At 41.9% G+C, this 14,922-nt stretch overlaps 1 protein-coding gene across 5 annotated transcripts in view; it reads left to right on the top strand.

The window, feature by feature from the left end:
• Positions 1-14,459, top strand: part of CLIP1 (CAP-Gly domain containing linker protein 1) — a 111,013-nt gene extending 96,554 nt beyond the window's left edge. For all 5 annotated transcript variants that reach the window (XM_050747832.1, XM_050747827.1, XM_050747831.1 and 2 more), the window contains 5 exons: positions 6,435-6,552; positions 6,638-6,788; positions 7,377-7,426; positions 11,731-11,855; positions 12,801-14,459. In XM_050747832.1, coding sequence (XP_050603789.1) covers positions 6,435-6,552; positions 6,638-6,788; positions 7,377-7,426; positions 11,731-11,855; positions 12,801-13,026 — 670 coding nt within the window. In that variant the 3' untranslated portion in view covers positions 13,027-14,459. The remainder of the gene's footprint in view (positions 1-6,434; positions 6,553-6,637; positions 6,789-7,376; positions 7,427-11,730; positions 11,856-12,800) is intronic.
• Positions 14,460-14,922: the final 463 nt, after the last annotated feature.

The raw sequence follows: 14,922 nt of genomic DNA, 5'->3' as shown, positions 1-14,922 counted from the left end.
TCGAGACCATCCTGGCTAACACGGTGAAACCCCGTCTCTACTAAAAAATACAAAAAAAAACTAGCCGGGCGAGGTGGCGGGCGCCTGTAGTCCCGGCTACTCGGGAGGCTGAGGCAGGAGAATGGCGGGAACCCGGGAGGCGGAGCTTGCAGTGAGCTGAGATCTGGCCACAGCACTCCAGCCTGGGTGACAGAGCGAGACTCCGTCTCAAAAAAAAAAAAAAAAAAAAAAAAAAAGACTGGTGTCTCCCTACATTTATGTAGCACTTCATAATTCACAAATTGATCTCATCTCAAAACAACCCAGTGAAATATAATGGTGGAGCTTGCATTTTCAAATGATGAAATTAGCTGGACATGGTGGCACATGCCTGTAGTCCCAGCTACTCAGGAGCCTGAGGTGAGAGGATCACTTGAGCACAGGTTTTCAGTGCTGTAGTGCACTCTGATCATGCCTGAGAAGAGCTTCTGTACTCTAGCCTGGGCAACATAGCGAGACTCTGTCTCTAAAATAAAATAAATACATAAAACGATGAAACTAAAACTCAAAAAGTTAGGCAAGTTGGCCGAGAACTCAGGACTAATAAAAGATAGGTGCAGGCTAAAGACTCAGGTCATCAGATTTTTATGCTGGTTCTCTTCTCAGTGAATTTTTCAGCTTTTTATTTATTTATTTATTTATTATGTATATATATTTTTTAAAAAATATGACGTACTTAATGATAAAGTCCTTATGTAACTTTAAATTACATGCCTTTCAAAATACGGTTAGGCATAGGACGTTTTTCATGGCTTAAAAAGATGGAATATGGCCAGGCGCAGTGTCTCACGCCTGTAATCCCAACACTTTGGGAGGCCAAGGCAGGTGGATCACCTGAGGTCAGTAGTTCGAGACCAGCCTGGCCAACATGGTGAAACCCCGTCTCTACTAAAAATACAAAAATAGCCGGCGTAGTGACGGGCGCCTGTAATCCCAGCTACTCAGGAGGCTGAGGCAGGAGAATCGCTTGAACCCGGGATGCAGAGGTTGCAGTGCACTGAGATCGCGCCATTGCACTCCAGCCTGGGCAGCAAGAGCAAAACTCCGTCTCAAAAAAAAAAAAAAAAAAAAAAAAAAAAAAAAGGAACAAATTTGGGGGCTGTGAAGTTCTCTCCTACTTCTCTCTGTTCCTGTTTTATGTCCTCAATGTTTAGGGGAATGTCTCTTGAAAATCACTCTTAATTTTCATCAGAAATTATAGATAAAGATAACTTTTTCTGGGAGTGAAAATTTCACTCCTAGTTTCTCATATGTAAAAGTGTTTTTTGTTTGTTTGTTAATTAATGCTTATGGAAAGTTATCGCTATTTTAGAAACCTGTATGTAAATGTATTTTAGCTAATAGTTGGGATGCCTTCTAAAAGTCAGTTTGATGAAGGATTCATATGTAGATCTGTGTGTAATGATTAAATAAATGTATCAACCATTGAGTACCAAAAAGAACAATATACTATTAATTTAAAAAGCCTTGCAAATACTTACATTGTGAAGTATTTGAAATGTAGTTGGTCATGCAAGAACTGAGAGCTTAGTCAACACTTGAATTCAGAAGTGGTCATTAAATATACATAGTTAAGAGAGTAATAGAATCACTTTGGCCAAATGGTCACGATATTCAAGTGCAGACGTTACTCCCAACTGTAGGATTAAACTGGTTATCATTAAGAAGTTAGTAGAATCTGGCTGGGCACGGTGGCTTACACCTGTAATCCCAGTGCTTTGGGAGGATCACCTGAGGTCAGGAGTTCAAGACCAGCCTGGCCAACATGGTGAAACCCCATCTCTACTAAAAATACAAAAATTAGCTGGGTGTGGTGGCACGTGCCTGGAATCTCAGCCACTCAGGAGGCTGAGGCAGGAGAGTTGCTTGAACTCAGGAGGCAGAGGTTACAGTGAGCCGAGATTGCACCACTGCACTTCAGCCTGGGCAACAGAGCAAGACTCTCAAAAAATAAAAGAAAGAAAGACAGAAAGAAATTAGTAGAACCTTTCTTTATTTGCTGTGTTTTTTTTTTTTTTTTTTTAACTTTAAACACCGAGTTGCAAGCAATATGTAGTAAAAATTTTTCCCCAAGCATAAAAATGTAATTATTTCTTTGAAAAACTCTCCAGTTGGGCAAGCCTTTTAAAACAGGCTCTAAGAGTCTAATGGGTAAAGCAGGGTATGCCTCGCATTGCTCTAATTGCCAGAGCTGGGGGGGTCTGTTCATCTGTGCCTCTGAAGCCTGATGCAGATTCGGGAGCTGGTTTGGTTTCGCTCCCTTCTCCAGGCTTTTTCGTGTCAAAGAAGGGGCTCCAAAGCCAAAGCACAAGGCATGGATTTTTGGAGTCAGAATGCATCCTGTCAGTGCCCATGCAGTACTTCTGTTAGGAGTGAAAACTGGTTTGACAATAAAGCCCCCAAATTCTGAAGAGGTCCCGTGCTACTTCAGCTCATCCGGCTCACTGTGGGTTGCTAACTGTCTGACTGTCTCCGAGCTTGCGCTACTTACCAATGCTCATTTCACCCCTCTCTTTTCCCTTTCCTACTCTTGCTTCCTTTGCTATATCTGTGTGTCTTTAATGGTAAGACTAAAGAAAGTCTATCCACGTTATAATAAATAAATTTCATATATTTTTAGTAAACCAAATTGTTGTATATATTTTTTGGCTGCCTTTGTCCCTCTGTGTCTTGCTTTTGTTTTGTAAAATATTCTCAGCAGTATATATATATATATACACACACACACACACACACATATATTTCCTTTTTATATCTGTGTACAGCAAATAACTTCAGTGCAAATTTAGTCTCCTTACTGTATTTGCATTTCTCTTCATGGTTCTAATATTTGGTTCTTGTTATCTTGCATTTTTAAAGCTTGCCCAGTAACACTTTAAGGTATTTGCTTCATTACTGGAATTTATTTCTTATATAAGTAGTAAGGAAAGAATCTAGATAAAATGTTCCCTTGGGAGATGGAGAGAGAGAGATTTCTGGTCCCTCTATCCCTTCTTTCATATTATGTTTATTTTCCCTTCTTGATTTTTTTTTTTTTTTTTTGGTAATACCAAGTCATTCCAGCTAATGGCTTAATACAATTTGTGACTCAGATATCAGTAATGTTGGCATAAACGATGGTTTATTTTCGCCCCTCCTGGTGGTTTGCACGGTGGAATTGGGGCTTAGAGATGGCTTAAGAAGCTAGCGATGACGATGGGTCGCAAAGATGAGCTGCCAGAGTCTACTTACCCTGTCATCTGGTATATAAATCACAAGTCAGATTTCTTAACCATGCACGTGTTGGTAACTTGTATAAGAAACATTCTGGCAGCCATCTCCTTAGAAAGCAGCCAGACTGAGAGGTTGTGTGTGTATGTGATTATGAGCAGAGTCTGTTTGGTGGCCCCCAAGAAGGACACCTGTCCCTTTTTCCTTCTGCCAGCTGGAGGTTTGTTTATTCCTCCCCAGCACTGAGCATCTGTGGGATCTTGGCCAAATAGAGTCCCGATTATAGGGAAATCTAAATCTCTTCTTGACAACCCCAAATCCTGGTATTTTTTTAGTAAAAACATTTAAAATTACATTTTTCAAATTTGAGTTGGATTTATAGCAAGTGAAGCTCTGGAAATCATTTTTACAACACAATCAATTACTAAATGCGTTTAATAGAAACATAAGAAACCCGGGAATTTTTTTTTTTTTTAGACGGAGTCTTGCTCTGTTGCCCAGACTGGAGTGCAGTGGCACTATCACAGCTCACTACAACCTCAAGCTCCTGGGCTCAAGCGATCCTCCCGCTTCAGCTTCCCTAGTAGCTGGGACAACAGGCATGCGCTGCGATGCCTAGCTATTTTTTTTTTTTTTTTTTTTAAGTTTTTGTAGAGGCGAGGGTCTCACTGTGTCAGCCAGGCTGGTCTCGAACTCCTGGCCTCAAACGATCCTCCTGCCTTTGCCTCCCAGAGTGCTGGGGTGACAGGCATGAGACACCGTGCCTAGCTGAAACCCAGGCTTTATTGCATTTTTGGATGACATCAGATATTTTTACTTCCCAGATGGCAAAAAGCGCCTGTACATTCCTTTCATTTAAGTTGCTGTTTTAACCTAAGCAAGAGCCTATGTCCTAACAAGGTGTTACTAGCTTAGTAATTTACCTGCACTGATGCCCACCCGTTTCCAGTGCGTGAGTAATGTTGGGGTTTTTAATTCAAGAAATTTCTGTCTCAGATTCTTTTCTTACTACTTCTCATTCTGGAGTGTAAGTGTAAGCCACACAATGAGATAAATACAACACTTATATTTTCATCTTTGTGTAGAGTTTCAATTTGCCATAAGTCATGAGATTTCTGTAACTTGTGTGCCGGATATCTTGGGTCTCACTAACCAGACATACATTCTGCCGTTTCTAACCTGGGCCTCAGTTTCCTGTTCCTCCAGTTGGTTCCAAAACAGACAACCAGTACATCCTCTGCATTTTCCCAGTTCCTTGGAATAGCAGCAGGTGTGATTTGACTTCTTGTGAAGGTTATGACCGCTCACTGATGATTGTCTCTGCTAATGCAGTATCTTAGGTTGTATGGCTTGTGGCCTAGCCTAGGAAATTTTTCTCCAGTTTTGTTTTTCCTAAAGTATTTTTGTCATTTTCCTCTCGTGTTTCACACTGCCTGTCGCTTAAAAACGTTTTATTGTAAAATAATTTCAGATTTCCAGAAGAGTTGCAAACATAGTGCATCCAGTTCTCATAGACCTTCCCCCAGATGCCCCTAATTGAACATCCTACACAGCCCTGGCACAGTTATCAAAAAACTAAGAAATTACCATGAGCAGCATACTCTCAACTGAAACAAGGGACTTCATTCAGATTTCACCAGTTTTCTCACTAATGTCCTTTTGTGTTCCAGCATCCAAACTAGGATCCTGCCTTGCAGTTCGTTGTCATATCTCCTTCGTCTCCTCTGTATGTGACAGTTTCTCAGCATTCTCTTCTCTTTAATGACCTTGGCATTTTAAAATGCAAGTTTTTATAACAAAACTTTAAGTATGGCCAGGCACAGTGGCTCACACCTGTAATCCCAGCACTTTGGGAGACCAAGGTGGGCAGATCATCTGAGGTCAGTAGTTTGAGACCAGCCTGGCCAACATGGTGAAACCCGGACTCTACTAAAAATACAAAAATTAGCTGGGCCTGGTGGTGGGAGCCTGTAATCCCAGCACTTTGTGAGGCTGAGGTGCACAGATCACTTGAGGTCAGGAGTTTGAGAACAGCCTGGTCAACATGGTGAAACCCCCATCTCTACTGAAAATACAAAAATTAGCCAGACATGGTGGTGTGCACCTGTAATCCCAGCTACTCGGGAGGCTGAGGCAGGAGAATCGCTTGAACCCAGGAGGCGGTGGTTGCAGTGAGCAGAGATCACGCCACTGCACTCCAGCCTGGGCACCAGAGCGAGACTCTGTCAAAAAAAAAAAAAAAAAAAAAAACCCACAACTTTAAATAGGTACACATATGGAAACACATGCTAGCCTGCTCTTTGGGCTTTTTCACTGTGTCCTGCGTCCCTCCCTGTTCCTCCTTCATCTTTCCCTTTTTCTTCCCACTCCCACAGCCCACTCATTAATGGCCTCACCCCTGCCCTCTGCTGATAACCAAGTACTGAGTCAGGCTGAGAACATAACCAGGCGTTCTGAGCTCCTCCTTCCAGGCTCCCCATGCTTTCATTCTGCACCTGAGAAAACCATTGTAACATTTTCTGTTCTAGCCTTTATGGAATTACCACTAATTTCTATGAGCTAATTTAATGTCCTCTTCAGAGTCTATGGCTGGAAAGTAATAATCCTTCAGTTTGAGTAATAATAATCATCTTTACTACTGTTTTGGCCCATAACATCTTAAACACCCATTCTTGGAACTTGCTAAAAAAGTTACTGAAATTAGTGAGAACCAATTGATATTTCCAGCATAAAGCTGCTCTGCATGACATCTGTATAACTGCTTTGCATGTGTGTATTTTAATTGTTATTATTGCTTGGTAATAATTTATTCAAGAATTAACAAAATTCAACTCGGGGTTAGATTTTAGTAGAATATTGGGGAGGGTGCAACCGGTTTTTCTTTTTTAATTCTACCTCTTCCAAATTTATTAACTTGTTTCTTTAAGTTCAAATGGATACAATCATATGCAGACTCTGGCATGTCTATGCATAGGTAAACTTTTTCTCCCCTCACAGTAAGTAAAATTTCAAGTAAAATTTTGTGAGCATAATAGCCTTAACTCCCTATAAAACTTCCCTGTGTTTTATATATATATATATTTTTTTACATTAACTAACGTTAATGATATGTTTGTCCAAGAACACTTGTACACTGACCAGTCTTTCGGTTGATTTGTGGAACTTTTAACTCTTTGGTCTTTTAGAGAATCCAAGTTCATAAAAGACGCAGATGAAGAGAAAGCTTCCTTGCAGAAATCCATCAGCATCACTAGTGCCTTGCTCACAGAGAAGGATGCCGAGCTGGAGAAACTGAGAAATGAGGTAGAGTACCACACAGGGTGCGCGAGCTTTCACGCTGCCTCCCTTTGTTCGAACGCCCAGCCTCAGCTCAACAACTGTGTTTCAGGTCACAGTGCTCAGGGGAGAAAACGCCTCTGCCAAGTCCTTGCATTCAGTTGTTCAGACTCTAGAGTCTGATAAGGTGAAGCTTGAGCTCAAGGTAAAGAACTTGGAGCTTCAACTCAAAGAAAACAAGAGGCAGCTCAGCAGCTCCTCAGGTAAAGGACGCCTGCCCAGTGCTGCTCTGTGCACCGCGCTTCCTCCCGAGGAGCCCTTTCTAGTAGAGATGCTCTTCGAAGACAGCTCTCGTGCTGCCCTGACCCTGACTCTCCTCAGGGTCTTCCACTACTTAATCAATCGAGGGCTAACCCCACGTGCCTGCCGTCCCTATTCCTGGGCCTTCTTGTGGTCTGTCAATGTTGTCACAAACCTACGACGATGACTGCCTGCTGCCATCCAGACTGGGGGGTCTTAAAGCACACAGCAGTGCAGGAGAAGAGGTGGTCCCTTTGGTGAAGAAGGGTGGATTGCCTGTGTACATTCAGATGGATGTGACAGGCATTCTTACCCAGGAGTCAGCAGGCCTGAGGGAGAGCACGACGTGAAGGGCAGGGCTGGTGTCTGTGAGACCCTGTAGGGTCCTGCAAGGGGACAGGAACTCATCCACATGTGCTCAAAGTGGTGCATCTGGGAAGTCCACAGGAAAATGAGTTTTGAACACAGGCCCTTTCCCTGCAGTTTAGATTGTGATTAAAAATATACATCTCTTCTCCCTCCACTTTTTTTTTTTTTTTCTCAAATACAAGGTAATACGGACACTCAGGCAGACGAGGATGAAAGAGCCCAGGAGAGTCAGGTAATGTTCCTGCCTTATTGCTTTGCTTTCTTGCTATTTTTCAAAATCATTGAGTCTTTTGGTTTATTTTCCTTCTCATTTGATGCCTTTTGTATCATTTAGTCTTTTGAATGGGTAATACATTCCTCTAGTCCAAACATTAAACAGAATTAAACATATATACATTAAATATCCAAACCTTCTCTCTCTTCTGCTCAGTTCTCAACCCTGCAAACAGTTAATTACTGTTATTAGTGTCTTTCCTTTTCAGAGATTTTTTAAAAATGTGTATATAAGCCAACACTAATACAGTCTTCCCTCCCTTTTGTAACGTAGATAATGGCATACTCTACATAAACCGTTCTGCACTTATCTTTTTTATAGCTATGTAGTGTTCCATTACGTGGATTTACTATAATTTAGTCAGTTCCCTATTGGTTGACAATGACCCTTGGGATGTTTCTGATCCTTTGGGTGTATTATAAACAATGCTGTAAGGAATTATCTTGGGCAGCTATCATTTTACGTATTTGTATTTCTGCAACATGAATTCCTAGAAGTAGAATTGCTCTGTCAAAGGGTTACTCATCTTAACCTTAAAAAGACTGATTTCTTGAAAACTCAGTCTCTTAAAGCAAAAATTAACAAAACAACTTTAGTTTTAAACTAAAAATGGGATTAGGCCAGGAATGGTGGCTCATCCCTGTAATTCCAGCACTTTGGGAGGCCAAGGTGCAATGATTGCTTGAGCTCAAAAGTTTGAGACCAACCTGGACATAGCGAGACCTCATCTCTAAAAAAAAAAAAAAAAAAAAAAAAAAAAAAAGCCTGCAGCCTGGGTGACAGAGCAAGACCCTGTCTCAAAACAATTAATTAATTAAAAAAAATGTTAAGGGCCTGGGTCAGGTGCAGGGGCTCACGCCTATGATTCCAGCTCTTTGGAAGGCTGTGGCAAGCGGACTGCTTGAGATCAGAAGATCGAGACCAGCCTGAGCAACAATGGCAAGACCTTATCTCTATAAAAAATAAAATTACTGGCCGGGCGCGGTGGCTCAAGCCTGTAATCCCAGCACTTTGGGAGGCCGAGACGGGCGGATCACGAGGTCAGGAGATCGAGACCATCCTGGCTAACCCAGTGAAACCCCGTCTCTACTAAAAAATACAAAAAACTAGCCGGGCGAGGCGGCGGGCGCCTGTAGTCCCAGCTACTCGGGAGGCTGAGGCAGGAGAATGGCGTGAACCCGGGAGGCAGAGCTTGCAGTGAGCTGAGATCCGGCCACTGCACTCCAGCCTGGGCGACAGACCGAGACTCCGTCTCAAAAAAAATAAATAAATAAATAAATAAAATAAAATTACTGAGGCATGGTGACATGCTCCTGTAGTCCTAGTTACCCCAGAAGCTGAGGCAGGAGGATCACTTGAGTCCAGAAGGTTGAGGCTGCAGTGAGCCATCATCATGCCACTGCACTTAGGCCTCACTGACAAAGGAAGAACCTGTCTCAGAAAAAAAAAAAAAAGGTGGGGTGGGGGGCCCGGGCACAGCAGCTCACAGCTGCAATCCCAGCACTTTTGTAGGCCAAGGTAGGCAGACCACTCGAGCCCAAGACCAGCCTGCGCAACATGGGCACTCCAGCCTGGGTGACAGAGCAAGGCCCTGTCTCAAAACAGACAAAAATTTGTAGAAAGGGATTATATAAAGGCAAACTATTCTGTATTTGGAAATATAATTGTATACAGCAACAAACATCCATCTTTTAATTTTAATAATATATTTTGTATGTATTAGTCATGTTCAAAATTCAAAAGTACAAAAGCCACATTTTATTTTTAAATAAAAGAAAAACTCACCTTGAGGTTTTAGTTGCCAGACACCTCCCTTGAGGGGCATGAAACGATTCAACATTGTACAAACTTCCCATGGATTAGCATTGTCCTCTTTGTATGTCTACCGGGCTTAATAACTAACAGTGTCTTCTCTTCCCCCTTCCTTTCTGCTTCGGTCTGTTTCATCTGCTGCTGACAACACTTTTCTTCCCATCAGCAAATGGTTCGTTTCATGTTTCCTAATTTGCGTGCACACGTGTGTGTGTGTGTGTGTGTGTGTGTGTGTGTAGAGTTTCCCACTATACTTACATCCGTATTGTGGCTTTTTCTTCTTCCTCAAATGGAGCTCTTCACATGATGATGACTTAGAAAATGCACTTTGAGAAGTGAAGATAGACTCAGTAGGTCTGCCTTCATAGGTGGCCTCCATGATGCTGGGATATGCTGCAGAGAAGGACTGCAGTGACTGCTAACTTTGCTTCATAACTCCCCAGCAGGAGAAAAAGACCAAATATTTCTTTAAAAAGTAAAATATTTATGTATATATGTATGTGTATATCTATATATATTTTAAATATTATAAAGTGGGTTCTTTCAATTTAGAGAAATGAGATGTTTTTATTATTTGCAGGAGAAAGAAATTTTTTGTTTTTAAGTCAAAATGCCCTTCGTTTGAAAGGAAATGTTCAGGACAAGAGCAGTCCCTCCTGTTGGCCATCTTGTTGTCCCTGCTGCCCCAGGGCTCTTGGCACAGGTGCTCGCCCTCTGGGTGGTACCTGAACACCGCCTAGTTGGCGTGCTCGGCTGTCTCTCCTCGGTTGGGAGGGAGCTTTAGCTTTCTTCATTTTCCCTGAGGACATGTTTACTTATTGCTCCACCATTACCAGTCAGTTGATAAATGACAGTCTGAAGGAAATTTCCATGTGACTTTTTCAAATCTACAGAAAAGAAAAATCCTGGATGTATTGTAGAGTTTAATGGAAGAACTAACCTTTTTATGCTGTGTGTGTGTGTGTGTGTGTGTGTGTGTGTGTGTGTGTGTGTGTGTGTATTTATCTGAGATGGAGTCTTGCTCTGTTGCCCAGGCTGGAGTGCAGTGGTGTAGTCATGGCTCACTACAACATCCGCCTCCTGGGTTCAAGCGATTCTCCAGCCTCAGCCTCCTGAGTAGGTGGGACTACAGGCATACACCACCACACCTGGCTCATTTTTGTATTTTTACTAGAGACAGGGTATCACTATGTTGGCCATGTTGGTCTTGAACTCCCGACCTCAGGTGATCTGCGTGCCTCGGCCTCCCAAAGTGTTGGGATTACAGGCGTGAGCCACTGTGCCCGGCCAATATTTTTTATGTGGTAGAATGAAAACAAACTTGTGCCCATATATTCAGAAATGTAAGATTATGACTTTTGGAGAATGCAAGATTTTTCCTATTAAAAAAAAATGTTTCTTATAGTTTTTCATGAACCAATAGCACTCCACCAACCCACAGACTTAGATGTTTAGGAATAATTTCATCTGGGCGCGGTGGCTCATGCCTGTAATCCCAGCACTTTGAGAGGCCAAGACTGGCGGATCACGAGGTCAGAAGTTTGAGACCAGTCTGGACAATATGAGGAAACCCCGTCTCTATTAAAAATAGAAAAATTAGCCAGGTGTGGTGGCGCATGCCTGTAGTCTCAGCTACTAGGGAGGCTGAGGCAGGAGAATCACTTGAACCTGGGAGGCAGAAGTTGCAGTGAGCCAAGATCGAGCCATTGCACTCCAGCCTGGGCAACAGAGCAAGACTCCGTCTCATAAATAAATAAATAATTTCATGGCCCAGCACAGTGGCTCACTCCTGTATTCCCAGCACTTTGGGAGGCCGAGGCGGGCGGATCACCTGAGGTCAGGAGTTTGACACCTGGCCTGGCCAACATAGTGAAACCCTGTTTCTACTAAAACTACAAAAATCAGACAGGCATGGTAGCACGTACCTGTAATCCCAGCTATTCAGGAGGCTGAGACAGGAGAATCGCTTGAACCCAAAAGACAGAGGCTGCAGTGAGCTGAGATCCTGACGCTGCACTCCAGCCTAGAAAACAGAGCGAGAAAAAAAAAAAAAAGAATAATTTCATTTGCCTCAAAAAGAAATGAAGTTTTACCCATGTTATACCTAGAAACATTTAATGAAGTGTAATTTAAATGTTTTTTTAAATATAAAATAGCATCTACTCAGGAACATTTGAAGAAATCTGAAAGGTATGAGGGGGTAAAAGAAACTGCCATAGTCTTACCACCTAGACATAGCCTCATTTAAGTTCAGCTCTTTACTCACACAATCTCAGCATGCCTGTCCTTGGGGAGAGTGAAAAGCATGGGTTCCTAATAGCCACTGTTGGCCCCTTCTGCACATTTTGCCGCCAGAGCTTAAAGGTATAAACTTCATGACTTCTTGATGCTTCAGCTTATATATATTCTTGACATTTTACACATCTTTTTTTTTTTTTTTAACAAATCAGATTGATTTCCTAAATTCAGTAATAGTGGACCTTCAAAGGAAGAATCAAGACCTCAAGATGAAGGTGGAAATGATGTCAGAAGCAGCCCTGAATGGGAACGGGGATGACCTGAACAATTATGACAGGTATTTCATATGAAGACATACTGATTGCTGTAATCCCAGCACTTTGGGAGGCCAAGGCGGGCAGATCACTTAAGGTCAGGAGTTCGAGACCAGCCTGGCCAACATAGTGAAACCTCGTCTCTACAAAAAATACAAAAGTTAGCCAGGTATAGTGGCGCATGCCTGTAATCCGAGCTACTTGGGAGGCTGAGGCAGGAGAACTGCTTGAGCCTTGGAGGTGGAGGTTGCAGTCAGCCAAGATTGTGCCACTGTACTCCAACCTGAGTGACAGAGCAAGACCTTGTCTCAAAAAAAGCCATATTGATTGGAACCTTAGTTTCATCAAAATAAATATGTTTTTAAAATCAGCTTCTCTAGGGGATTGTAAAAAGACGCAACAAAAAAAACCAATTGTTTTGCGGTTCCTTTGCCATAAATAGATTTCCGTAAATCTGGCAAGTGAGTGAGAGGAGACTACAAATGGTTTGATGTGAAAATTTTAAAAGTGAGGCTGGCATGGTGGCCACACCTGTGATCCCAGCACTTTGGGAGGCCGAGGTGGGCAGATCACCTAGGGTCAGGAGTTCGAGACCAACTTGGCTAACCTGGCAAAACCCCATCTCTACTAAAAATACAAAAAAATTAGCTGACGGGGGTGGTGCGCGCCTGTAATCCCAGCTACTCAGGAGGCTGAAGCAGGAGAATTGCTTGCACCCAGGAGGCGGAGGTTGCAGTAAGCCAAGATCATGCCACTGCACTCCAGCCTGGGTGACAGAGTGAGACTGCATCTCAAAAAATCAAACAAACAAAAAAACTTTAAATGTGGAATAATGTACTACTTATATTGGAGGCTCACAGACTTGACCATAGTTAGTTCATGCTTAATTTTTTAAATTCTTTGCAAGTGTTCTTGTCTCTTCAGTTTCTTCTTACTCATTTTCTGATTTCACACATTGACATTTGTAGCGATGATCAGGAGAAACAGTCCAAGAAGAAACCTCGCCTCTTCTGTGACATTTGTGACTGCTTTGATCTCCACGATACAGAGGATTGTCCTACCCAGGCACAGATGTCAGAGGACCCTCCCCATTCCACACACCATGGCAGTCGGGGTGAGGAGCGCCCATACTGTGAAATCTGTGAGATGTTTGGACACTGGGCCACCAACTGCAATGACGACGAGACCTTCTGATGAAGCCTCAAGTGGAGGACACGGCTCTCTCAGATGCACTCGCACTGACACAGCGTAACACCAGCATTGTGTGTGCAGACTCCAAGAGAACTCATGGTATTTTTTACCCCATCAGCAAATCTAGGAAAATATTTTGATCTTCAACAAATTGCCCTTTAGTCTCCCCTTATGAGTTAGAAGAATAAATATTTAGTAGGTGAGTTTTCACCTCAAATTTTGTTTTCTTGATTTTCAAGTTTGAAGACATTGCACCAGATGCCATTACATTTATTGTCCCTAGACCTCATAGAAAAATCCCTACCCTTATAATACCTTATTTAAGTAACTTTAAATTATGCCGTTACTTTTCATATTTGCACTAAAATATTTCCAGGCTGCATTTGTATATTTAGATTTTTTGGTTAAGCTTTGACACTGGAATGAGTTGAAAAAATGTGCCATTTTGCATTTTCATCTACTCATTTATTTTATTCTTATTCAAAGAAATATCTGAGCTCTTTGCACTACCTGTTATCAGTAGTGCCTTTGTTTCAGGCTTGATAATACTTAGGTGTGATTATAAAATCATGAAGCAGGTAAAGGGAGGGGAAAGCCCCCAAACTGCTGTGGGGACATTTGATAATCTATATGCTGCACCCACTTAATCTACTGTGGTGTTTTGTTTATTAGTTTTCCATAATTTCAGCTTCTATATATTATATGTATATATTTTTTAAAAATCTATATTTTGGGAAAAAAACATACACAATGTGTCTTTCTTTTTGGATATTTACCTTTTTGAAAAAGAAAACACTTAAAATGATCATTAGGACATAACGGACTAGGCCAGACATAGCATCATGCGGCTTTGCAACATTTTCATTTGTTTGTTTTCCTTTTATTTCTTAAACAGATTTAAATAACTGGAGGAATTTTCTCCAATTTTGTTTCCTTCTCTAGCAGGTATCCCCAGCAGTCAGTTAACAATAAGCCAGTATAAAACGCCTAAATTAACCAGTCTACAATCTTCCTTTACAAGTTTTTTTACTGTTTTTAGATGAATGTACGATGAGAAATTCAACATTAATAATTTTGGATTTTCTTATCACAAAAAAGAAAATGAAGGACCTCAAAGCACCAGAACAGTTTATCGACCAGTTTGAATCTATTTATCTTCATTTGAATGTCTTCTAGAATATGTAAAAAGGAATAAAATGTATCTTCCATGCCACATGTACAATAAGAACTTCTATAATTGTATATATGCCTTTGATGTATTTTCCCCTCAAGATGATCAACTGTGTGTTTGACAGTGAATATTAAATCTGTTACCAGTTGAAATTTTTGGTTATAAATGTAATACAAATTGTTTCACAAACAGAAAACATGTAAAGCAGTATTAAAATTTGGCCAAACAAGTGTTTTGTATCTACTTTAATAAATGGTTATTCGTTTTTGTTTTGTGGGTTTGGTTTTGTTTGAGACAGGGTCTCACTCTGTTGCCCAGGCTGTGGATTGCTGCAGCCTCCAACTCCTGGGCTCAACCAATCCTCTCGCCTCAACCACTGAAGTAGCTAGGACTACAGGCAAGTGCCACCACACCTTGCCAATTTTTTTTTTTTTTCCCCGAGACGGAGTCTTGCTCTGTCTCCCAGGCTGGACTGCAGTGGCTCAATCTCAGCTCACTGCAAGCTCCGCCTCCTGGGTTGACGCCATTTTCCTGCCTCAGCCTCCCCAGTAGCTGGGACTATAGGCATCTGCCACCACGCCCAGTTAGTTTTTTGTATTTTTAGTGGAGACGGGGTTTCACCATGTTAGCCAGGATGGTCTCGATCTCCTGACCGTGATCCGCCCACCTTGGCCTCCCAAAGTGCTGGGATTACAACGCCTGGCTAATTTTTTAATTTTTTTGTAGAG

This window comes from Macaca thibetana, chromosome 11, assembly GCF_024542745.1.
Source record: "Macaca thibetana thibetana isolate TM-01 chromosome 11, ASM2454274v1, whole genome shotgun sequence".
Classification (NCBI taxonomy): Eukaryota; Metazoa; Chordata; class Mammalia; order Primates; family Cercopithecidae; genus Macaca; species Macaca thibetana.
Note: the sequence above shows the minus strand (reverse complement) of the source record. Positions and strands in the feature narration are given on the sequence as shown.